The sequence below is a fragment of the Anoplopoma fimbria genome, chromosome 3 (genome assembly GCF_027596085.1).
Source record: "Anoplopoma fimbria isolate UVic2021 breed Golden Eagle Sablefish chromosome 3, Afim_UVic_2022, whole genome shotgun sequence".
Lineage (NCBI taxonomy): Eukaryota > Metazoa > Chordata > Actinopteri > Perciformes > Anoplopomatidae > Anoplopoma > Anoplopoma fimbria.
Window position 1 is genome coordinate 15245272 of NC_072451.1, and position 25973 is coordinate 15271244.

The following is a 25973-nucleotide window of genomic DNA, read 5'->3' on the forward strand; positions in this document are numbered from 1 at the left end:
TCACAAAAAAGATAGACTTCTACATAAAGAGAATACAAAATGCTTCCAAGATGTGTCAGCTGCTTTTCATTAACTTTGAAGTTACTTGTGTGAAGTTATTTTTTTCTACATTGCATCTAGCATGTCTAGTATACAATAGGCTACAATGCATTATCTGATTTCTCACTATAGATGTTCTAAACCATTAAAAACATAATCTAGATCAGTTTCCCCATGCACTCCCTTCCGTGCAAAGAAAATAAAAAGATAAATGAATCCGTAATGCACATTGGAGCCTCCCTCACAGTCAGCAGGTTTATTGTTTATTCCTGTGTATCCAAGTCCCCGTGGGCCTTTTAAGGAAGCAGGACATATCTGGGATTTTGTGTAAACTTTTAGCCCGTGCGCGTGGACTCAGCGAGAAGAGCGCGTGAACTCTATCATCCTCCTCCCCATCCCCCCCCCCCTCCTCCTCCCTCACCGTGCGCTCTGGTCCTCCTCTGCGCGCTCTGTGTCTCTCGCCTCGGACAAACTGCGGCGGAGCGCTGGATCACCAAAAGTTTACCGAATCGGTTTAGAGGTACCGGGATTTTGAGTGGTTCGGTGTTTGTTTTATCTCGGGTTTGGGGTGTTGTGGTGTTTTGTTTGGTGTTTTTTGTTGTTGCAGTTAAGCCATGGAGACTCTCGCAGGTCTCCTCGCGCTGCTGTGCGTCTTCCTTGCTGGAGCGCAACCGCAGATCGATAAAAACAGGTTGGCTGGTAAGTTTGCTGATGTGGTACTTTCCACACACACAAAAAAGCTCTAGTATCTGATGTAAATGTTATTATGTTGCATGTACGGTGGTCTTTCTGTGGTTGAATGTGATATGTCATATGCTGAAGTGATGTTTGCTGCCAACGCTAGTCCAGATGTCCGTTGTCTTTGGGTTGCGTACTTTCCTAAGCCTGAGGAGCCTTTCAATCAGCAGCATAGATGAAATAACAACTGAAGATACGTTCAGATGATAACAGTAGCATAGCCCACCACGAGAGGGCCCTTGTTCGGTCCCCTGGTTGTCTTAATGGGCTTGAATAGTAAGGGTTGGGTGTAAAGCAGAATAAGTTCTACCATTGCTGTGGATGCCAAGGGGATACATTTGGACAAGAACCAAAGCAGTTGAAGGCACCTCAGGCCTGCTTCCCTGTCAAGGTGCTCTGCAACAGTTACAGTACAGGTGTGCATGCTGACAGCTATGGGTCAGTACAGGCCTGCACCTGTCTACCTGTATAAAGATGGATTGATCAGCCAAATGACACCCAACATGGCACAGGGTGCTCCAAGCAGCAGCATGTTGGCTTAGTGTGGTTCTCCAGTGCTGCATTAGTGATAGCTGTGCTGATAGCACTTGAATTAATGGGTGCATGATTGATTTATAAATGCCTTTTGGGTCTATGGGTTCATAAACACTTTGTTAGCTCTACGGTTTCTCAATGGTCGTGTCGAGATGATAGTTACCTTGGACTAGCAAAGACTCCCAAGAGACTGACCGAAGACTTATCCTAACCACAACCATTGGAAGTCAATGCCGAACCTCAGCCCTCTCGCGAGAGTTTCGCATTTCAAGGGTTGCCATCTGTACCGGACCTTGTTCAATGAATGAGATTTGCTGACAGCCATCTTTGTTTGTGCTTGTTTAGCAGATTGTCCGGTTGACCTTTTCTTCGTGCTGGATACATCTGAGAGTGTTGCCCTCAGACAGAAACCTCCCAACTTTTATATTGACCAGATCGTAACTTTCACCAATAACTTCATAGATGAACTCAAGGAAATGTAAGTCACACACCCACACACATGTCTGCTAGACGAACCATTAAGATCCTTTACTTATGAAAGTAGCAATAGCACAGTGGATAGATTCTCCATTACAAGTAGAGGTCCAACATTCAAAATCTAACTTAAAGAGTAACTTAACAGTGGGTTAACCTCTCACGGTGCTGCAGTGATGTTTAAGTGTTCATGACATCACACCAGACCACGCCCATCACAGATTTAAACTTTTAACCACAGAGGGCAGTAAAACACTGTTTCACACTGGTGTTAAGTTACTCTTTAAGGGAAATTACAGAAGTACTAAATAATATATATTTATTTTATATATAAATAATATATATATATATATAAGTATAATTATGTATATATATGTGTATAATTATGTATATATGTATATATATATATATATATATATATATATATGAATATATATATGTATATATATGAATATATGTATATATATATGAATATATATATATGTATATATATATGAATATATGTATATATATATATATATATATATGAATATATATATATGTATATATATATGAATATATATATATATATGAATATATATATATGATATATATATATATATGTATATATATATGAATATATATATATGTATATATATATGAATATATATATATGTATATATATATGAATATATATATATGTATATATATATGAATATATGTATATATATATGAATATATATATGTATATAAGTATAATTATGTATATATATATGAATATATATGTATATATGAATATATATATATATATATGAATATATATATGAATATATATATATAATATATGTATATATATATGAATATATATGTATATATATATATATGAATATATATATATATATGAATATATGTATATATATATATATGAATATATGTATATATATATATATATGTATATATATGTATATATATGTATATATGTATATATGTGTATATATGAATATATATATGTATATATATATGTATATATATATATGAATATATATGTATATATATATGAATATATGTATATATGTATATGAATATATCTATGTATATATATGTATATTTGTATATATGTATATGTATATATTAATATATGTATATATATATGTGTATATATGTATATATGTGTGTATATATGTATATATGTGTGTATATATGTGTATATGTGTATATATGTATATATACGTATTTATATATATATGTGTATATTTGTATATATGTATATATATATGTATATATGTATATGAATATATGTATATCTATATATATATGTATATATGTATATGAATATATATATATGTATGTATATATGTATATGAATATATCTATGTATATATATGTATATTTGTATATATTACATTACATTACAGTCAATTAGCAGACGCTTTTATCCAAAGCGACTTACAGGAAGTGTATTCAACATAGGTATTCAAGAGAACTACTAGTCACCTGAAGTCATAAGTGCATCTCCTTTCTTAAACAAGCATCTTAAAGCATAAACCAGAGCAAAAGTATAGTGCAGAGGCAAATTACTATGAAAACAATAATTGCAACAGACTAATACGAATACAATAAGTGCTACAAACTACTACGAATAGGATAAGTGCAGTAAACGAATACGAATTCAATAAGTGCAGCGAACTGATACGAATACAGTGAGTGCAACAACTAATACGAATACAATAAGTGCTACGAGGAAGGTTCATATGTATAGGTTGAATATATGTATATATATATGAATATATGTATATATGTATATATATGAATATATGTATATATATATGAATATATGTATATATGTATATATATGTATATATGTTTATGAATATATCTATGTATATATATGTATATTTGTATATATATGTATATATATATGAATATATGTATATAATATATGTATATATGTATATGTATATATGAATATATTAATATATTAATATATGTATATATGTATGTATATATGTATGTGCATATTTGTATATATACGTATTTATATATATGTGTATATTTGTATATATGTGTATATATGTATATATACGTATGTATGTGTTTATGTGTATATATGTATATATGGGTATATACGTATGTGCATGTGTGTATATATATATATGTGTGTGTGTATATATATACACACATATATATGTATATATATATTTATGTGTATATGTATATATATATATATGTTTATATATATACACACATATATACATACATATATATATATATATAGTATAAATGTACTTAGTTACATTCCACCTCTGCCTTTACCATGTTCCATAGTAATGTTTTGCCTATAAGATGAACGTTACTGTGCTTAACACCAGGCGCCACCGATGCGACCGCATCCTGACGTGGAACTCGGGAGCTCTGCACTACAGTGACGACGTCAAACTCATCCGCGAGCTGAGTGACATGAGGACCAATCGCGAGGCCCTGAAGGCTGACATCAAGGCCATCGACTACATCGGCAAGGGCACATACACCGACTGTGCCATCAAGAGGGGCCTTGCTGAGCTGCTCATTGGGTAATGATAACACACACATACACGTCAGCAGATGAAGTAAAATGAAGAGGGATGTAATTTCCGAGTGTGTGTTTGTTTGTGTGTCTGCATGCAGGGGCTCTCACTACCATGAGAACAAGTACATCGTGGTAGTGACTGATGGTCATCCTATTACCGGTTACAAAGAGCCGTGTGGAGGCGTGCAGGAGGCTGCTAACGAAGCCAAGCAATTTGGAGTCAAAGTGTTCGCTGTCGCCATCTCACCTGACCAGGAGGTACAAAACACACAAACAATCAAACACACACACATTTGTACTTATAAACTGGTAAGGACCCTCATTTGCATATTAGATTCCCCAGCCCTTAACCCAAACTGTAATCACCAGAACTAAATATATAACCCTAATCCCCAATTTTTTTTTAATCCCCAGTCAGCTTCTTAATATGAGGAGTGGTGCTTTTTTTTATGAACACAGTATTTTCTACCAAAGTTTCTTTTTCATCATAGGAAATTTCTGTATTTTTTTTTTTTTTTTTTTATCTGTGTTCAGTTTGAAAAAAGTGCTATGAAATCAGGATTTGTCAAGTTTGAATCAAAATTGTTGGGTTGTGTGGTCACTGTCCATAAAACTTTAGTAAACCAAATCCGCACAGTCCTGATGATGCAGGTTAGCAAAGTGTTGCAGATAACCTTCTCATAAACAATACATAATGAGTTTTTTGGTTGTTTTTTTACTTACTAGCTTATTTTCTCATGTTAATTGAACATAGAAATACTTAGATTTGAAACAACCCTTAAAATAAGCTTTAAGATTTGTTTTCATTACATCCCTAATACAGTATAAACAGTGTGCTGCAGTAATAAGTCCTAAATCTGGAAATGAGTCAGCATTTTAGCATATCCGGTGTCCTTTTTATGGGTTTTTGTTTTGATGCCTGAAATAAAGTCTGTGGTAGATACAAGCTTAATTTATTCAATGACATAAAATACCTCAGTAAATACATTTTTAAGGTTTTTTTTCCTAAAAAAGGCGGTTGCTAACAAGTGGCTAAATGGTACCGAAAAAACGGCATCTCGCCACTAGTCCGCCTTCACATCCTCCTCGTGTATATGTCATGTCACCCCTGGGGACGTTCGTTTATAGCTAAACGTAAGAGATGGTGGATAAAATCCAGAGTCCTTGCTCTGTTCAAAAGTGCAGTTCAGATTATTCTAACCTTAACCCTAAAACCAAGTCTTTACCCTCGAACAATATGTCTGTGTTGACATTAAAGGGAGGGGAAGTGAATGTAAAATGAAGTGAGTTGAGGGTAAAGTTAATTGACCTACATTTCCTGAATGTCATTATTCACAAGGTGTAAACCTAAAATAATGTACCGACAAAGATAGAAGAACACACAACACACACACCGCTAACTCAGACCACATATCATATTCATTTTTAACACATGAAATTGTGTCTCAACTTAAATGCAGTCGATATGTCTGCATATATTTCCACATTCTTCAGGTTATTCAGTATTTTAAACCATTAATTATCAGGTGTTTGTGTTGGTTTCTGCCAAAAGGAAAGTCATTTTTCACACGTTTCGTGATGACTGGAATCCTTAAACTGAGCTAAATCTAAAATCTAAAATCTAAATCCAGTCACTAGATGATTGCTTTAACAAGCCTTTTGCAGGTGTTTTCACGTTCTACCTGGATATCCAACAGTCGATAATAATCTTTCAGAGCTCAGTCATTCTATTGTTTACCAGAAAGTGTATTGTGGCTGCTACTTTCAGCCATGAGCTGATTATGTTTGCATCTTGTGTCTCTCCAGGACACCAGGCTGACACTCATCGCCACAGACCCGCGCTACAGACAGAACTTCACTGCTGCAGACGACACCAGAACCAGCAAGATGGGAACCATTCGAACCATCATTGATATGATCGTATGTTTCCTCTCCTCTCCTCTCCTCTCCTCTCCTATACCCTCCTCTCCACTCTACTCCTCTCCACTCCACTCTACTCCTCTCCTCTCATCTGCATAAAACAGAATTCAACATTTGGAATTTGAACTAACTTTCTGTTTTCTTTCTGTCTTTTCAGACAAACGAGACAAAGGATGTGGTAAGCTGTGTTTGCTAATTGCATTGACATGTTAAGGAGGATACACACAGTAAGTGTGCATACAATAATGTACTGCAGATCCAAAAGATTTGCATTAATTTAGGGCTGGGCAACATGGCTAAAAAAGATTATCAATAACTGTTTTGCCAGTTTGTATCTCAATATCTTACATTCTTACTGAATTGTTTAAACTGAGGGATTATTCATTGTTCTTATTTTTTTTAAAGAAACATTCCAACAACACAATTGTTTACAAAGAGTTTTTCTGACGCAACTTGAATCAAGACAAAATTATTGTTGAATATTTAAAAATGTCAACTAAACAGAGTTGTTTTATTTGAGGCTACTAGAGTTGTTTACTTAGTGCAATAAATCTTGCTTTATTATAGTTTTCATCTCATTAACTACATCCTGTTCTTTCTCAATATTATGTCTTGTTACAGCTGGTATCCACTGCCATGTAAACTGTATAATAGCCAGGAAACAAGGCGGGGTCACTTAGGACCACCACAGGAAGCTGAAAGGAGATTGCACTGATATTCATAATCTTGCCTACTTCTGTATCTCCAACAAATTACTGCTGCTCTATCTTAAATATTGGACATCTTGCCCAGCCCTGCTAGTATCCAACCAGAAAACAAAGAGTCATCCCATGTCTCCTTCTTATATTTACCACCAAAACTTTCTACAGAAATGGAGGCATAGAGACACCTTTCCTTCTTTAATGTGTTAATAATCTGTCTTTTCTTTTTTCCCTCTAGTGTTGCTCTTTCGAGTGCGTCGTAAGTATGCCATTAATTATCATATCGGCAACATAAAATCTTCATCTTTGTTCCTTGTTTCACTTTTTGTATTTTGTTGTTTTGTCTGCAGGCTGCAGGAGGGCCTAAAGGAGGACCGGGAGACGTCGGCGCTAAGGTGTGATGATATAATATGAAAGCATTGCACACAGATCATTAAGTTGCACTGGAGATGGATGCCAGGAAAATCTACCCAAATGCAGAAATGTACAGAACTTCACATTGCCTAATTTCTTTTTTGCCCACTACAGGGAGAAACAGGTAGACCAGGGATGCCAGGAGAGAAAGGAGATGTTGGTGACATGGTAGGTGACTTCCACCATTTTCCTCTCCACCACCACCACCAGCATCAACATACAAACATGCATGCAAAAGGACAAAACAGTCATCACATCTCTTTGGATTTGTCATGCAGGCTTGATGGAAGTGTCATTCAGATGATCTGATATTTCTATTTTTATGTTACAGGGCAACCCTGGAGATCCTGGTCCTGTTGGTTACAGTGGAATGAAGGTAGAGTACACTTAATAAATGAGTTGACATGGCCGAAAACAATAAAAGAACAGGGTCTTTTAGGGACATATGTAATGGGTAAACATCCTATAGCTACATATATAAAGTCAAATTTCTCAGTTACTTATTCTTCGTATTGTGGTCTTCAGATAAAAGTTTCTCCATGTAGTTAATTTCATTGACATCTATAGTCCAGTCCTCCTTTGTTGGAATGTTTGTCTGCAGCCATTTCCGTGTAAGGGCCCTGAATGTTTTGTAGTTATCCTTGTTTTTTTAGCCGTTGAAGATCACTGACTCAAAGACTGTAACCACCTCACCTCACTGATCACTTTGCTGCTTCTAATGATAATGATTTTGACGTTTGTATTTCTGTTTCCAGGGAGACCGTGGTGGCAAAGGAGGAAAGGTACTCTCAGAGCACAAACAGTATACTTTTGATTCAGTGTATACTCTTTGATTGCCTTACTGTATGATTCATGGACATGGCTGACCGATGCTGTGTGTTTTATCTGCAGGGTGATAGAGGACACAAAGGCTACAAGGTGAGCTCCTCCTAACAGCTATCTGATCTTCAGAGGGTTGCCCTCCTATCTGTGATTTCTCTGAAAGCTAATGGCTAAATTCTTCTACTGTAACGTTTATTCTCTTTCCATCTTTATCTCTCGCTAAATCTCAGGGAGACAAAGGTCAAAGGGGAAACGATGGCATTGATGGACGCAAGGTGAGTTACAGACCCGACCCTCCAACCATACATCTCTGGTTATCTGGCTGTTCTTTTGTGGATTCGATGAAGTTGTTTGAAGAAACGTTTCCCTGGTTTTCCTTATTAGGGTGAAGATGGTTTCGCTGGTCTTCCCGGCTGTAAAGGATCTCCCGGGTCAGACGTGAGTAATAAATCTCAATCTCAGAATAATCCCACCGGGACTGTCCAACATTTTGTCCTCAACTGCACTCAGACTTTTGTCACACATTCAAAACCGTTTGAATCTCAGCCAGATGGGAACGAATCACTAGACGTTAACACACTCTGACAATGACATCAGGTTTGACAACTGAAAATACACAGACCAGTATGTGTTTGTTAGGACACGCTCTCTCTGTATCTTTCTATTTTGGTGTCTTATACTCTCTTGAACAGACATACACACTCAGATAGGCCATATTCATAGCTGCCTGAGGTTCAGCCATGTTGTTTACAGATTAGCCATTAGCCACATTTTCATGTTTAGGAACGCCACCCCCAGACAAACACTGCGCCCTGCAGCAGGCGGACTGAAGCCCTTGGCTCTCAATCACTGCTGGGTTTACATTCTCGGCTGTCAGATTGTTTAAATGAAGCCATATAAAGGCACTGTAAACAAGCGAGCATATATGTGCGTATGTGCATGACAGGCCTCCGAAATTGAGTCTTGTGGCTTCAGCTGCTTGTGATCATGTACTGAGAGACGGTCTCTGTGTTTTTCTGCTTCCAGGGCCTGCAGGGAGAGTCTGGACCAAAGGGAGACCCTGGTCCTTATGGACTGAAAGGAGGAAAAGTAACATATGAAACAAATCACTTGTTCTTGAAAGATTTCAAACAGCCTTTTTTTCGGCGGTCTGTAATGAGACATTGTGTGCTTGTTTCAGGGAGATCCTGGAAGAGATGGTGAACCAGGAAGGCCTGGAAACTATGGCCCACTGGGACCTCAGGTAGATCAGTGCAAAGCGATTCACAATGACAAGCGTCAGATGTGTTCAAAGTGCATTAAACGAAGCAGGAAAATTAAACGCGTGCAAATGTCTGTGTTATGACAGGGGGATCCGGGCCCTCCCGGAAGCAACGGGGACAAAGGAGAGCGCGGCGATGACGTAAGCGATGAAGCTCTTGACAATGACAGAAGCATCAACTTTCCCACCGTTAACGGTCCGTCTGATACACTTCTTTCTGTGTGTGTTTCAGGGCCCGTCGGGACCGGATGGGAGTCGCGGCGAGAGAGTAAATAGGATCAATATTGCGTAATAAATGTGCGTGACAGCTGCCGAAATATGTGTTGACATCTTTAAAATCCTTTGTAGGGACAAATTGGAGAAAAGGGTGAGCAAGGTTCCCGTGGAAACAGAGGTCCAAGAGGAGACTTGGTAAGATGATAAGGATAATGATGATGATGAAGGATGAAGAGTAGTCTCTCACGGTCTATCTGATTTCAGCGCCTCCTCCTTAAGAATTCATGGGAAATGTTGTTTGGCAGTTGAATTGAGTCAACTGCGACCACACTGGCCTTAGTGGAAATCTGTTTTCATAAAGTAATTCCCCATGTATTCCTACTGGTCTAATTTTGTTTAAAACTTGGCTCCGACTGCTTCACTTGTCTATTGTTACTGTAATGAATGCCTTTAGCTTTATACATTTGTTCTTATCCTTGCCAGGGGGAGCCAGGGCCCCGTGGAGACCAGGGGAGGGAGGGCTCAGCTGGCCCCAACGGAGAACCTGTAAGACACACTCATATAATCACACACATAGTTCAATAGACTCACACAGGAGCTAGAGAACCACTGTTCGTTAGCCTGTTGTTTGGAGCTTCAGGAGGCAGCACAGTCCCAAATAAACCACCCACTTTTCTCTCTGGCAGCATCCTTTTTTTTTCCAGTCGGAGAGTGTGCGCTAACTTCCTGCCGTGCGTGCACGTGTAAGCACTTATGCGTGTGCATTCATATTTTGTATTGAGGGGGAGAGCATCGTTGCAGAAGCTTAAACAGAGGAGAACCTGGCTGCTGCCCCAGAGTGCTGCCCACTCCTCCATCTCCCCTCTCTCGTTCTCAGTTTTTACTCCTCCCGGAACACCAACACTCAGTCTTTCCCCTCTGACTCAGTTCTTCTCTCCGTCTGCTCGAGCCAAAGCCTCAGTACGGTTTTCTTAATAAGGCACCAGGCAGTGTAATAATAATAATACGTTACATGCATTAGTTGTGGTAACCTCCGTGATGTCAGAACCTTCAATGGCTCTTTTGTGCTCTCTGCTGCGTCTCCTCTCCTCATCAGAGCTGAATAAATAATAAAATACCAAACAGTGGCGAAAACATGGAATAACTGACACTTTCGGCCTACCTCATACACTCAGGAACAAACTGTATCCTCACATGCAGTAATGTGCTGGACTTCAGTTGCACTCGTTAAATGAGCCATAGTATACTGCTTTAAATGTATACAGCACTTAAGTGTAACATATTAGCACTGTTTTTTGTTGTCTTTTTCACCAGTTTTAACCTGAAATGAAAGAAGCACTCAGACATTTATACAAATGTTCTTACCTGTTGTCTTAACTTGAGTCAGATGTGAAGAGCATTATTTATTTCAACTGTGTCCATCTAGGACATCGATAGGTTTCAAAAATAACCTCCAGGAACTCTAAAACTTTCCTATTTAATTACTCATCAATACATAAAAGTGACTTGTTCCTTTTTAACAGTGTGACCTAACTATAAGGACAGGACTGAGGTGCTGGTTGCAACAGCTGGACCCAGCTGTTGTTAGCCAGGAAATGGCAACAATTCAAAAGCTAACTCTGTCTAGTAACTACAACGTCTTGTTTTCCTTTCTATAAATGATGTGTCAAATTGTGTGATTTGTAAATCAGAGAGCTTTGGATGATTGGAAGGAGAACCTTTTCACTTTTGTCAGCCAACTTCAACTGTTTCCTCATGCGTCCATTCTTGTGTTTGTGCTAAGATAGGCTGACCATGACTCAAGCAAAGAGATTACTTTAGTATTGAACACCTAAAATAGTGGAGTGTTGCTTTAACATATTAAAAATGTGTGAAACTTCAAATTCAAACAGGCTAATGGCTAATATCTGAATCAGCGTTAATGTCTTATTATCTGGCAAGAGCATTGTGCTTTCCTACTCTGTGACAAGAGAGGCATTAAGTTGTTACACTTTTCTCATTAAGTGGTTGGCTAATTTGCTAGTTACCGTTAGGTTGCTGCTAGGAGACTACAGCCAGGAGCAGAGCAGACGGGTTTTTGCTGGCTAAATTTTAGTTGCTACGTCTTCGAAAACGAAATGTTGCTGCTCTCCAGCCATCGAAGTAGTCTTCCAGTGGCGGGGAGTGAGGGAGAGGGAATGGAGGAAGTAATTCTTGTCTAATTTATGGTCTGATAAACAGCAAATTCATCAAATTCAGTGCTCCATGCCATGTCGCCTTTTGCCAACCTACTGTAGCTGTGTCAAATTTTTCGATGCTTTCGTCATATGGAACTGACTGTGACTGTGGTTTCATCTCTTAACCCCTTGCCCACCTTTTTGCATTTTTCTAAATTATGCAGTGGGTGGACTTTGGCTCAGACCTGGGGGTGAACGGGACATTGTGACATAACTCTTGAGTGGCATTACAGGTCTGTTAGACCTCTGACCATGGGTGGGAATAAACAGTCCTTGCAACTGTCATCCAGAAAGGGCTGGAAAGAAAAAAAAATCAGATTTTAAGCCTCCAATTGATTAACTCTTTAGATTGAGACAATTTCACGCTAGCTTCTGTTTCACTTTCCATCAAAGAGTTTACTAATGCCAGAGAGTCATGGGAGCTGTAGTAGTTAAATGCTGACAATTGTCATATCTTTATTAAAGTAAAAACCGTGGTGTTAAAAAGTTATCAGCAAGTATAGCAGTAGATAAACCCGTTTAGTTGATATGAACAGAATATAATCAATTTAAAAATCTTGAAAATGTTTCCAAATGTGTGGCAGGACTTTGGCTCTATGATGTCGGGTTGTGTTTGTTCAAAATGGTGTCAGAGTCCATTGCTAGGTTTCTTTTTCAGTGGGCTTTATGTGGTTGTTTTGGTTGGAGGGGTGTTTTAACGGTGTCTCATTAACCGTGTTGTTGTTTTCCAGGGCGAGCCTGGCAAGGCCGGTTCGGCTGGCTACAGAGGAGATGAAGGCCCACCTGGACCAGAAGTGAGTCCAACAAGACGTACATTATGCTTAGATGCCCCATAAACATATCCACTAAATCTAATCAAACAACACCCACTACAATGAAGATTAGCTAAGTGTTGGAGTATGAAACACTTCATAAAAAAATGCGTAATTAGTAATTACTTTTACAGAGGACCAAGCTTAAGAGATTTTGATTAATAAACACATAAGAATAGAACATAAAGATGTTTTTTGTGGTATTGGTGCTTATTAAGTCATGAGTATCTGATTTTATGAACCTTTATTTTCAGAGGCCTTAAGATTTTATAGCCTAAAGCAACTTTACAGCTCCAACTGTAACACCACTGATCCAAAATCTGTAAAAATATGCAGTTTACTGTATCAACAGCAGTCAAAAGCTGGAATTATCATAAATCATGTATGTTCCACACATTATAACACAATCTAGGGCTCGGATATCAGATAGCAATAACCTGTAACAGATTGCTATAAATGATTGTTACATAAACCGTTACAGTTTCCCAAAGTTTTCAACAAACACATAGCGTATCCCATTTCACATGTTTCTAATTTTATCGTTCCTTTCATCACCAAGGGACCCAAAGGGCCGAGAGGAATCAAAGGAGCTCCGGGAGACAGAGGCACGATGGGGGAGAGGGTGAGTGTGGGAGACAGATGGGTGCATTCCATCATAATGTCTGCCATGAGGTTTTTGTCTGCGGATGGATCTGTAAGTATATCTTTCTGAATTTCAGGGAGAAGATGGTGTGCAAGGAAATGGAACCGCCGGTTGTCCTGGTTTCCAGGTAAGGGTTAATGGGAGTTAATGCATGTGATGGATGACACACTGTGCTCCATGTACTTGATTCTGAACATTTATGTCTTTTTTAGGGTTATCCTGGGTCCCGTGGAGAAACTGGTGAGCCGGTAAGTTATCTTTCAAATTTCTATTTTAAGTTCGACTTTTATTAAAAATCCGACTTTGGGAGAACGTTTTTTCACAAACGATACATTCTGGATGAATATAATGGAGTTAGTTTTTTTTAAACTAAGCTAAATTAGATTGGCCCACCTAGTACATTTACACTTCAAAAAACTGAAGATGAGCATTTATGTTTGAAGTTCACTGACAACAGTTTGAAATCGATTGTCAGGCCTCTTGACCTCTGACATTTGCTGTGTGACCTACAGGGTAGCAAGGGAACCCCTGGACCCAAAGGAGATGACGGAGACGCCGGAGATCCAGGCAACGATGTGAGTCTGCCTCTGATTTGTCTCCTTTTTGCGGCTGCTCCTCGCTCTTGATCTCATTTTATCTTTCCTCAATCCCTTCTTGGCAGAGAGCGCAGACAGGATGTGAGTCACATGTCTCGTTTTATGGGCACATATACATATTTCTTTTTTACTGATCTCTTTAAACACTTATTATCATAACTTTTTTCTTTCAATTTCTGTCTTTTATTTAGTTTTTCTGCATTAGTCCCTCACATACTTTGCTCTTGTTTTTCAAAGTCCATCTATCTCGCTCTCACACTCTCCTTCTGTTCTGCAGCTGGAAATGCTCTGTTAAAAAGATTTTGTGTGTGTGTGTGTGTGTGTGTGTGTGTGTGTGTGTGTTTTGTGTGTGTGTGTGTGTGTGTGTGTGTGTGTGTGTGTGTGTGTGTGTGTGTGTGTGTGTCTTTGGGGAAGAGGGCTCTGAGCTGATGCAGCTGTGTATATGTCGTTGTCAAGGATACCAGGAAATGAGCAGAAACGATGAAGGGACTGCATCACTGTTTTGGTGTGTGTGTGTGTGTGTGTGTGTTTGAGTGAGTGTGCATAGCAACTGTACATGTGTATGATCACCTGTGTCCATATAGCTTGCCTGTTTTAATACTTTAAACCCTGGTTTCAGTTGGTCATGTTTGCATTAAAATGATTGCATTTCAAGGGTTTGTGTTCCGTGGCATAAACATTTCTGCATGTGTTTATACTTTCTCTCATCCATTTATCAGTGTGCCTTGACCTCTTTCCTTCAAGGAGCTGTAAGCTTTGGATTTATAGAGTCAGATCAGTTTACCATTCATCAAGAACTTGTTGCACTGTAGCACAGAGCGGGATTAGATGCATGCTCTCAGTGTTTACCCAATGTTTACCTTTTCCATGTTTTGCAGTGACAGCAGTATAGAGGAAACATCTAATGATCTCTGTAACTGATTCTACAGCTGCTTTAAAGGACCCTAAACCTCAACTTTATTATAAAGGGCTGTGTCATCAACTCAAAATAATTCTCATAACATATTCAGAGAGTCTAATGCCACTGGCTTCATAGTGATTTTTGAGTGACAGGACTTTAAATTGTTTAAATATTTTCACACTGTGCAGACATGCACTTTGTTGCCTGCACTTTCTCTGGCCAGAGGGCACGGGGGGCTGCAGACAGGGTTGTGTCATTGAAGATAAAGGTGGAGACAGACCTTTTGACTTCTCCACCTTTTTCCCCATTTAGCTAACACACTTTGGAATGATAATATACACGTATTCGACAAGGTACGACAAACGGTCACATCTGGTCCTATCTCGTCAAATATGACGTAAATTCAAGATGTGTGTGTGTGTGCGTGTGCGTGTGCGTGTGTGTGTGTGTGTGATATTGCCCATGTTCTCTACATCAGAATGTTTGAAGTTTAGAATGTGCAGTAATTGAAACGTGTGTGTGTGTGTGTGTGTGCGTGTGCGTGTGCGCATGTGCATTCAAGGCCAACTGCAACTATGCATGTATGTGTTAAAGGCCAGGTGGTTGACATTACCTACTCTCTCTTTCTCTTTCATATTCTGTCCACTGTAGGTATATGGTTGCAGATCAGCAGGGCAGATCTGCTGGTTTGAGTGGTCTTCCAACTCAGATCAAAGAGCAAAAAATATTTATTGGGATGATTTGTGACCCTCTTGTTCTCACTGCATCTCATTTCTGTCTGGCATGTTGAGCTACAAATAGGCATTAGTGTGACTACAAATCATAATGTTCTTGGTGCAGAGAGGAGGTATACTATGTGTGGACAAAACTTTTTCAGTATCCATTTTTTGATGAAGAAAGTACACGCAGCTCTTTCTGTTAAAAGCTTCAATTTTTTACTTGAGTATATGTGTTCTTTGAATCTGCACGTGTTAGCAAGTCAAGCTGTTTGCTCCATTATGCATAGTATGCTCTGCAGCTGTCCACAGTCCTCCTCAAATCAAGATGCCCACACTTCTTAAGAGTGTCTGTGGGAACAGGGAACTGGGAAAATGGGATAGTTTTCCTAAATTGATTTACAGTGTTTAAGCTCTAATTTCTCGGAACTTCTATAGTCTAATCTCATAGCGATCAGCAGTGGGTCAGTGTAGCAGCTGCAGGGACAGAGAGCAGCCAAAGACCCCGGAGCTGCACTGGTTTGACAGATGGCAAGACAGGCCGGACCACACCTGGCCTCAATATAGATTTGAACTGGATTCAGAGGCTTTTCTAAGACTGACTCTACCCTTTGAAAGTCTTTTGATATGTTGATTCCATTTCTAGTAAGTAATATATCTTGTGATATTTACTGTAGCCTTTTAGACATTTTAGAAATGCCTGAGAGGACAAAAGTGCCACACTTCAGCTTTGACTATATCATCCAACGCCCTGAACAGGAATTCTTATCTGTAAAAACATTTTCTTTCAGTTTCACATTCTCTCCAATGGGGGTATCTCAAGGATCCATATAAGGACCATTACTTTTCTTTGCGTAAATCTCCCTATTTGATTTTATGCCGATGATTTACTGACCTGCTCTCCATGTGTCAGGTCAGAAAAAAGAACAGAAGTGAATTAAATATTTGTTGCAGTAGTCAATCCTTAATTTTACTTTTCTTTATGTGTGTTGATACACTTGTGATACTAAAGATGAAAAGGGAAGCAGCATATGCACAGCTGGGCTGCAGTCATATGAATGCTTCCAAATTTATAACACACCTATAAGACACAAAGCTAATGTCATGAGGTTATTGCAAATTACACTCAGAGCATGACTCAGAGAAACAGTGTAGTAACAAGCGCTGTTATCCTTCCAAAACATACATTAATTTTTTTCTAAAAGAAACTCAATATACGTATGGGCCTCTCTCTCAATCTCCTCCAATTTTCTCTTCAAACAGAACAACCAACCAGGACCTCCAGGATCTAAAGGGGCCAAAGGTCACAGAGGTCCGGAAGGCAATCCGGTAAGAAAACCCTGAAGCTGATTGCCTGTGTATGTGTGTGTGTGTGTGTTTGTGTGTGTGTGTGTGTGTGTGTGTTGTAATTTATCTACATGTGTATGCAAGTTGAGACCCTGGAGGGAAGGATGTCCTCACTCAAAAGTAGACCCCTCCCTCCAATCCATTTATCTACTTTCACATTCAAACATAGTTTTCGGGGTCATTTTACTGCTTCACTGTTGTAAATACCCCCAGCAGAACATAGTGTTACACCTAAGATTAGCCTAGTTTAGCTCAATGGAATGTTACATTTTTATTTACATATGTATAAAGCCTGACAAAGAATTTCTTTGCGTGTGTGACTAAGGGTGGCACACACGCCCATTCACTCCTGACAAAGACTTTCACTAAAAATGTATTAAAAAATAGTCTAAATTTCCAAAAGTTGCTGGACAATGTAGTTTCCATCCATCCATCCATTGATTATCTTTAACAGCTTATCCTGGTCAGGGTTGCTGGAGCCGATCCCAGCTGACTTTGGGCTAAGGCAAGGTACACTCTGGACAGGTCGCTAGACTATCGCAGGGCTGACATTTAGACACAGACAACCATCATGCTCACATCCACACCTACGGGCAATTTAGAGTCATCAATCAACCTAAGCGGCATGTCTTTGGGCTGTGGAAGGAAGACGGAGAATCCGGAGAGAACCCACGTTGCCGTGATTAGAAAATGCCAACTCCACACAGAAGGCCTGTCTAGCCCAGGGAACGAACCCGGGCCCCTCTTGCTGTGAGGTGACAGTGATAGCGACCACGCCACCGTGCAGCCCACAATCTAGTTTTCAAATGTCAAATCAGGATAAAAAGTGTATTTGTTGGGAACTATTTTCTGCCGTGGATTAATACAGATTTTGTGCCCTAGTGAGTATTTACAGCACCAGAACAGTAAAAACCAAACTACAGTCCCTATGCTTATTATAATGAAGGGATATGTCACCCATTGCAATGGTGTGGCTCTGATGGGTTTCAAAGAGTTTTTGGACAACAATAGATCTCTATGTCAAAGCTCAATTAATTGTTGGATTTGGTCTTCTCGTAGGATTTGGTGACATTAGAAATACAGAATACAACCAGACTTTAATAGATTGTGCTTACAAGAACAAAGCAAAGCTTAGCACTGTGTATTTCCCAACTGTGGTGAGAGGTAATAATCCCAGTAAAATGAGCTAAGGTTAGCCAATCTCAGCACTCAACAAAACATCAAACCGCATGCAAGACATAAAAAATGGCTACCCTTAGTTTGGCAGAGAGTATGTTGGAAAGGTAGTGTAATTCCATTTCCCTTTCACCAACTGGCAAGTGAGAGCTTGTGGTATTGGATCATGTGAAAATGTGAACAAAGGTTGGATCTAAATATAACACTGTATGAAGACATGTTCCCCAAGTTCTCAAACTCTTCTCCTCCTCATCTTCCTCCTTCTCCTCCCTTTTTCCTCTCCATTCCGTCTCTCCTCTGGCTTGTGTCTCTGCTGCATATTTCTGTATAAACAGTTTATGGTTCCTCATGTCTACAATTAACGGCCATCTCTCTCTCTCTCTCTCTCTCTCTCTCTCTCTCTCTCTCACTCTCTCTCTCTCATGTGTGTTTGCTTGTGTGCACACATGCAAACTACACTGCCGTCTTTTTCACAGAAAAGAATGCTCTTAAACTGAGTTTAATGTCTGTTAAAAAACAAAACAGATGGTTTTCCTGCAGCTGAGCAAACAAAATGCTGTGGCAATGAATTCTTGGAAGATTCACATGTTGTTGCAGAAAGATAGTAGCGCATACAAATGTGTGGGTGTGGATGTGGGTTCGCTGACTGAGGGATTCTGGTTTGCAGTTAAAGAATCGATGTTTGTTTTTCACTTAAGAATATTTTTTTATTCGAGTTAAAATAAAATTAAAAGTCTTCCAGTACTTACTCTGTCATTTTGAAGTCAGACTAGATAGACGTTAAACAGATAAACACATCTATCAGAGGGATAGATGTTTAGAAGATAGTCCCCCTATCTTCTTTTCTAACTTGTTGTCCCTTTCTGTTCAGGGACCTCTTGGGCTTCCCGGACCACCAGGAACTGATGTGAGTATAAAAAATAAAAAAAATGAATCAGTCCATTTAATCTAGACCCTCGCCCTCATTTCTGTCCTATGACAGGTCGGCTAAGCTCCTCAGACTTAATTCCCCCTTGAGGCTGCGCTAGTTTTCACTCTGAAACCGATACTGTGTGTTCAGTCGAAAGCCACACATTCAATTTCCTTAACACAATAACCCGTAGCCTTCCACCGACCAGTCCTCTGTGTAAAATATCCCCATTGTCATGTTTTCTTTTTTATATTCTGTAGGAGCTTGAAACCGTCTGGTCTACATAACGTTATGTAATGTGATTTAACAGTGCATTGCAGTACTGTGACATTGAACTCCAAATTCTCTTTTCAGGAATGTGAAATTCTGGATATCATCATGAAGCTCTGCTGTAAGTTGAAAACGCTCCACAGAAACAAAGCCACATGTACTCCACTTTAAACACTTTTCCCTTTTCAAGTCAGTGCCTGATTAGCCAAACATGCAACCGAAAACCTGAAAAATGTGAGGGTTTACCCAGGTCATGTTGCGTTAATTAACTTTCATTTGTTTCTTTCTTTTCCTTTTTTCCTTTCTTAACCGGACACAGCTTGTTGTGGTAAGTTTGTGCTCAATTAAGTCAAAGACCGTTCATAATTGTCTCTCGCGCTCCATGGCTGTTGTCATCCATCGGGATTTTGTTTATGTCCCCAGAGTGTAAGTGTGCAGCTTTGGACCTGGCGTTCATTGTGGACAGCTCAGAGAGTATCGGTTTAACAAACTTTGGTCTCGCCAAAGAGTTTATCGTCACAGTCATAGACAGACTGATCAAAGACCAGCAACTCAAGGTAAGGTCCAAGCTATTTATCTTGGGTTTTTTAAATTTGAGTCCACTGTTTATTCATAATAACCCATCTTTGCCTATCCTCTGTCGGAGAACCGGCATGTGTTTATTCAAAATGACACCGAAAACGTGGCGAAAACTGCTTTCAGAGATGTTAGGAAATGCTGCCCTGAAAACAGTCCTCATGATAGAAAAATGTTAATGAAAGACATTGTCTCTTGGTTTTAGAACTTGCCTTTATGTCTCTTCAATGACTCTCCTTCCATTTTGGATATAATTAGTCAGGATGGGTGGGACGCAGAAATGTTGACACAGGAAAACACATGCTGGCAGACATAACACAACACAGACCAAAACAAACCATGCACTGATTTTCCTTTCCAGTTTGCAGCTAATGAGTCCGGGTTGAGTGTTGTCCAGTACAGTGGATCGAAGGCCCAAGAAATTATCCGACTGGAATCTGATAACATCATCAAATTCAAACAGTGAGTTCACATGCATGCAACCAGAGCCCTGTCTACCTCGCTGTCTTACACTTCTTTGGTAATGATTTAGTGTCATCACCACTGCAATTTTCAACAGTGTTTAATCATAATATAATCAATTTGCACCCAGTTCAGAAAAGTTCATGTTCAGCCAAGCTTAACATGTACGCTTATCGAGTAAGCAGGGGAATACAGTTACATCTATCAAAAGTGCTTTGCCACATCTCAGTTGTCTTTAAACACATTTGTTTATTTGCCGTGTTTATTATGAATAGGGATTTAAAGGTTGTAGCTTAAAAGGATAGTTTCACATTTTGGGAGTTGGGACTATAAGCTTACTGTACAAGAATGACGTTAAGATGTAAAATCATGTCATCATACATCTATGAGATTAATCAGAAACTGGAGCCAGGGGGAGGATAGCTTATTTTAGCATACGAGTGCAGTTTAAGAAACAGCTAGCCCGGTCTCTTTGCGTTGAAGCTAACCTACGACACCTCTTAAAATGAATAGGTTTGTTTAATCTGTACACTAGCAGAAATGTTGAGACAAAAGTTTGTGCTGTTGGGGGGGAGAAACACAGTTTAACTGTTTAGGTATATTTACAGATCCAACAAAGGAGCTACAACTTTAGAGGTGCTGCTGTTTTGTTAATGGGTTGGTGATTAGCTTGCTGGCTAAAGAAATGCTAGATGTGAATAAGACTTTATTGAAAGAGCTAACCATGTTCCCTTACTCACAATAAACTAGAGTAACTTATCCAGACATGTAACTCTAATGAACCAATAATTTATTGATGTCATTGTTTCCCTAAAAAAGCTATTGAATTTTTGTGTTGCTAAAATTTTGTGTGTTTTTACAGGGATGTGAGAGATATGAAATGGCTGGCTGAGGCCACATACACAGGCGAGGCCCTTGATTACGCTCTGAGTGAGACAATCCAACGGATGAGGCATGAAAACAAAATCGTAATCGTTCTAACAGACGGACGTTCTGATATTTCCAGGGACAAAGTTCCCCTCAACGTACTCTGTGGTAAAAATCTCATGGTAAGTACACCTGGATAGACAACCCTAACAGGCCTGCCACAGGGCATTATTGGAGAGGAGTGTGTGACATCAGTCTGGAAAGAGCTGAAGGTTAAGTCACCTTGAGCTTCAATTTTGTGTTTTCCTTAACATAAAGTAAGCATAAAGTTCGACAGAATGCAGAAAATGAAGTGTTTGATGCTCCAAATGTCCAGCTGGGTGGTGTTGAAGCAGTAGCAATGCCTCAAGATAGCAATAGTGTCGTTAACGCAGTCAAACATTATCTCCAGGACAGACAAGCCTGCAGAGTTTAGTCCAATCAGATTGCGGCGCTCTTGTAAACAGCCTCTCAGAGCGCTAGCGATTAGCATAATGAATAAGCATCTCGATTCACAGGCTAAGTGAAAGTTAAACAGCCATGATTAACATTTTCATTTAAAAAATGTAAAGTACAGCGAAATATGAAAGTAACAAAGACCAATCCCAGCTGTTCATGTGGTGTTTTTTCAAATTTTCCAAAAGTGGGTTTCAAAAGCGGGTTTCAAAATCCATAGTGATAGAGTTGTGACGCTCTACCCTCCAGCTAGCATCCATGCGACATTTAACCCCGCCCAAATTTGACTGTTAAACCAATCTAAACAGGGTGAAATCATGGTGGGTGGGATTAAAAGTTTGACGTTGAACATCGCCCCGATGTCCAGGCTGCAGCCAGGGGCTCCACCCTTTTTTGATGAGAATACATCATTGGTATTGGGTGAAAAAAAAAAGAAGATACATCTCCCATGAAAAACTAGTCGAAAACTTTAAAAAAAAAGGTCAATAACTGTCATTGCCACACTTTTTATTTAAAATATAAATATAATAATTTATAAATGACAAAGAAATAATGAAGAACCTGCTGAATTAAAAACCTCTTTCCTCCCCTCCAGGTGGGTGGTTTAGGAGTGAAGGACTATTCAGGACGGGTACCTAACCAAGAGCAGCTTGGGGAATTGGTGTGTAAGAGTGACACCAAACCAGGCTTTTCCTTTGTCCTGGACAACTTTGCCGAGCTGCTAGATGACTCTTTTCTGCAGAACATCACAGCCAGAATCTGTCAAGGTAAACACACACAATCACATATAAACTAATATACACAAATACACCCACTCCGTATGTGATTACTATCAAGTGAATTTTTATTAATAATCCCAAATAAACTGATTTATTAACCCCAGTTCTTCTCTCATTCAGATAAGAAGTGCCCAGACTACAAATGTCCCAGTAAGTCTGTTTTTCTTTACCAATACCATGGTTCACTGTTTTTAACGTTACCTTATCTGAAAGCTGTTGACCCAGTTTGCCATTTATATATTTGTAACATTTCCTCTCTTTCTCATATTCGGTCTATATCAGTTTAAAGTGCCTCAAATAATCAGACACATCAAAGACGCACAGTAAAGGAGAGCTGAAATAAAACATGACACAACCATTTACAGAACCACTGGAATCAGCTATTGATCCGATGTATGTGTGTGTGTGTGTTGCAGTCTCTTTCTCTGAGAGTGCCGATATTTTGGTGATGATGGACAGCTCAGCAAGTGTGGGCCAGAAGAACTTCGAAATTAGCAAGAACTTTGTCAGCAGCTTGGCCGGGCGTTTCCTGACTGCCGAGAGGAAGAGGGGGGTCAACGTCAGAATGGGTGTGGGCCAGTACAGCCGAAGCGCCAGCATGGAGCAGGTGCCAACTAACAATTTGACCGTGCTGATCCAGCAAACTGAACAGGCGGCCTTCCAAAATGACGGCACCAACGTGTTAGAGGCCATGGACTTTGCCATGAAGAATTTACGTGGTCGTGGGGGCAGGAAGAAGCTGGTGCTGTTCTCTGACGGCAGGTCTCAGGCCGTCACCGAGCCCTTACTGGAGAAGCGTGTTCGTGAGGTGGCGGATGCCGGTGTGGAGGTCTTTGTCATTGCTGTTGGCAGCCAAGTCAACGAGGTCAACCTGCGCACGCTGTCGAGCAAGGCGCGGCGGGACGACATCGGCTACGCCCAGCGCCACCTGTTCCGTGTCCCAGACTACGCCTCTCTGCTTCGCGGGGTCTTCCACCAAACAGTCTCCCGCCGGGTGTCCATCCCCTAAGTGCATGGCCCCGAACAACAGGACCAACACGCTATAGATTCTTAGTCCCATTATGAATATTCATTCTCACTCATTTACCACACACTGTGTTCGAGTACTTTAACAAAACAATAAACAAAAAAAAAAGAATCGTCACTAAATGAAAAACGATTGTGCGGCAGTCAAATGTAAATGTTTTCATGAAGTTTACCTGGAACTTTTTTACCCTGGGTTGAGCTTCCAAGGCAGAATATCTCAGGCTGTGTACAATTTCTAGCTTCTGTGCTGAGATCATTGGACTATAACCCAAATGATGGTGCTAGCCTGAACAATTTTAGTGCTCGTTGTGACAGTACACAACTGGAAGAAATCGCTGCCTGGAAGGTCTTTTCGGGGTTAAAAATGTCCCACGTCAAAAAAGGTTGCTTTGTCCCTGGAGAACCATAGTAAAGGCCACAACTAAACTAAATGTATAGCTTTTAAATGCATTAGGCTGATTTTTACTCAGGTACACTGCATCCCTGTATCATTTTCAGCTAGTCTGGACCTGCCTCTGGCTTACTTAAACTAACTAGTGTGGGCTGAAAATGGATCATCAAGGCTACACTCTACTGTCTCTCCAGGACTTGGAGCTCCTGCTATTTGAAGGTTTTGTGTTAAGGGTTTAATGTAGACTCTTTTTTGTGGCTCTTACCACTTTTTTTTCAAGAGGTGTCAGATTTGTGTTGTCACAATTTTACAACGTAGGCGAACCAGCTGTGGTTTGAAATTGACAAATGATTTGGTGAGCGCTCTTTTCTACCTAAATAATGGTTAACCTGGAAGGCTGGCGCATGAATGGCTAGTCAACTTTGTTTTAGGTTTGGAAAGGTCAGTCGGAAAAAGCCATAACTAATTCCCATCTTGGTGAAAAGTCACACCCGACACATCAGGCACGCTTCCAAACAATCATTCCCCTGGTACTTATGATGACACCACAGCTGGACTCAACATGTGTGATTCTAGCCAAGTGTGTGTATCTGTATGTGTGTGAGCACCTCTGTATGTACATCAATTACAAGTATACATGTGTGGTGGAGTTTTTTTATGCATAGCCTGGGGTGATTGTTCTATAAACAGTTGTGCTGGGGTCACTAGTTCAACTGACAGAATGACAGAAACCTGGTCTTTGTTTTCTGTGAAGCAGAGAGGCCTCTGTCTCTCACACACACACACACACACACACACAGACACACACACACACACTTTGGTGCCCCATCATGTCATGGTTGACTGCTGGAAAAAAAAGCTATGGGATTCATGCTGTGAGGCCCTCACACCAACATACACACAGAAAACAGTGTGTAACTTTCATGAGCCCCTCAACTGTTTAACACTTTCAGTTTTGTTGTCATCAGTGGCCCATAGTCACTGTACTGTTATCTGTGGTGCTATTAGTCTCTGTATCAGTCTTTACCCATGTTTTTAAAGAAGATATGTTTACCTGAGGGTACAAAACCTCAGTAGTGTTGTGAGAGCTCCTTCAATAAAGGTTCCTACACCAAAGTGTCTCCGCTCACTTTTGTCCACACACACCCACACAAAAAATATAAAAATGCATCTTTGTTCACTGCATTTTTATATGTTCATGCAACTCTAAGGATCCTATTCTGATACACATTAACTCTCTGTAAAATTCAAACAGTGCATCATGAACCACAACTCGTGGAACAAAAAAAAGGATTGTGATTTTATACCAATAGCGACATGGCGCTAACCCTCTCAGACTTTGTTGATTTCCTGACTTTTCATCGAGCACCATCATCCTGTCATTTTCCAGTACTTTTGTTTATGACTGTAATCTGTGTTGAGTGCTAGTTAGCACCCATATAGATAGTACCCAAACATGGTAAACTAAGATCGTAAAACACAATTTTACCTGCCTAACTTCAGTATTTTAGCATTGTCCTTCTGAACATGTTAGCCTGCTGATGTTAGCATTTAGCTCAAAGTGCTACTGCGCATTATTACAGCCTCACAGAGCTTGTTTATACCCTTTACAACATTTATTCACCAACTTAGTTGCGGATCTGCAGTTACATTGCTACAGCGGGGTTGAGAAGAGAAAATGGCGGTAAACTTTAAAACTATTGTTCAGTTTTCCAGTTGTAGAAGGTCCCTAGGTTTTGCTGTCTCACCTAGTTTTGACCTACTGTGTTTTCTGTAGTCGTGTGCACAATTGTTAGCTATTGTAGCGATGCCACTCTAGAGCAATGATGATCGTCGATTGCAACCACTTTGGTCTAGAGCGAAATATCTACTAGTATTTACTAACTACTGGATATCTTGCTTTCAAATTTGTGGTCGAGATAATCCACATCTTTCATTGTGATTGCAGTTACTATCTTCTATAAAATAAATAATATCAAACTGAAGAGAGGCATCAAATGTGTGCCATCTTCTGTCATTGCCAAAGACTTTGAGCACACGTATTGTTGCTTTTCCACACTTGGCTTACATTATTAGCATGGGGCTATCCCCACATAACGTGTCCTGCAGCCAAACAGCTAAAACAC

At 39.7% G+C, this 25973-nt stretch overlaps 1 protein-coding gene across 1 annotated transcript; it reads left to right on the top strand.

Moving 5' to 3' along the window:
- Positions 1-477: 477 nt before the first annotated feature.
- col6a1 (collagen, type VI, alpha 1) lies at positions 478-24963 on the top strand. The gene is made up of 35 exons (XM_054596116.1): positions 478-738; positions 1660-1789; positions 4134-4334; positions 4429-4588; positions 6137-6250; positions 6408-6428; positions 7190-7210; positions 7302-7346; positions 7480-7533; positions 7697-7741; positions 8121-8147; positions 8257-8283; positions 8418-8462; positions 8572-8625; positions 9214-9276; positions 9368-9430; positions 9536-9589; positions 9681-9716; positions 9797-9859; positions 10148-10210; positions 12612-12674; positions 13252-13314; positions 13412-13462; positions 13548-13583; positions 13848-13910; positions 16812-16877; positions 18943-18978; positions 19336-19372; positions 19571-19579; positions 19675-19808; positions 20189-20289; positions 21152-21338; positions 22247-22418; positions 22551-22580; positions 22847-24963. The coding sequence occupies exons 1-35, from the start codon at positions 654-656 to the stop codon at positions 23437-23439; spliced, it is 3012 nt and encodes a 1003-aa protein (XP_054452091.1). The 5' UTR covers positions 478-653; the 3' UTR covers positions 23440-24963.
- The last annotated feature ends 1010 nt before the right edge of the window (positions 24964-25973 follow it).

Excerpts from the sequence above, each read along its gene's own strand:
- col6a1 (XM_054596116.1), top strand. The coding sequence starts at position 654 with ATGGAGACTCTCGCAGGTCTCCTCGCGCTGCTGTGCGTCTTCCTTGCT. Across the intron at positions 10,211-12,611 it reads CTGGCCCCAACGGAGAACCT|GGCGAGCCTGGCAAGGCCGG; the intron begins GTAAGACACACT and ends GTTGTTTTCCAG. Across the intron at positions 13,315-13,411 it reads GAGGCACGATGGGGGAGAGG|GGAGAAGATGGTGTGCAAGG; the intron begins GTGAGTGTGGGA and ends TCTGAATTTCAG.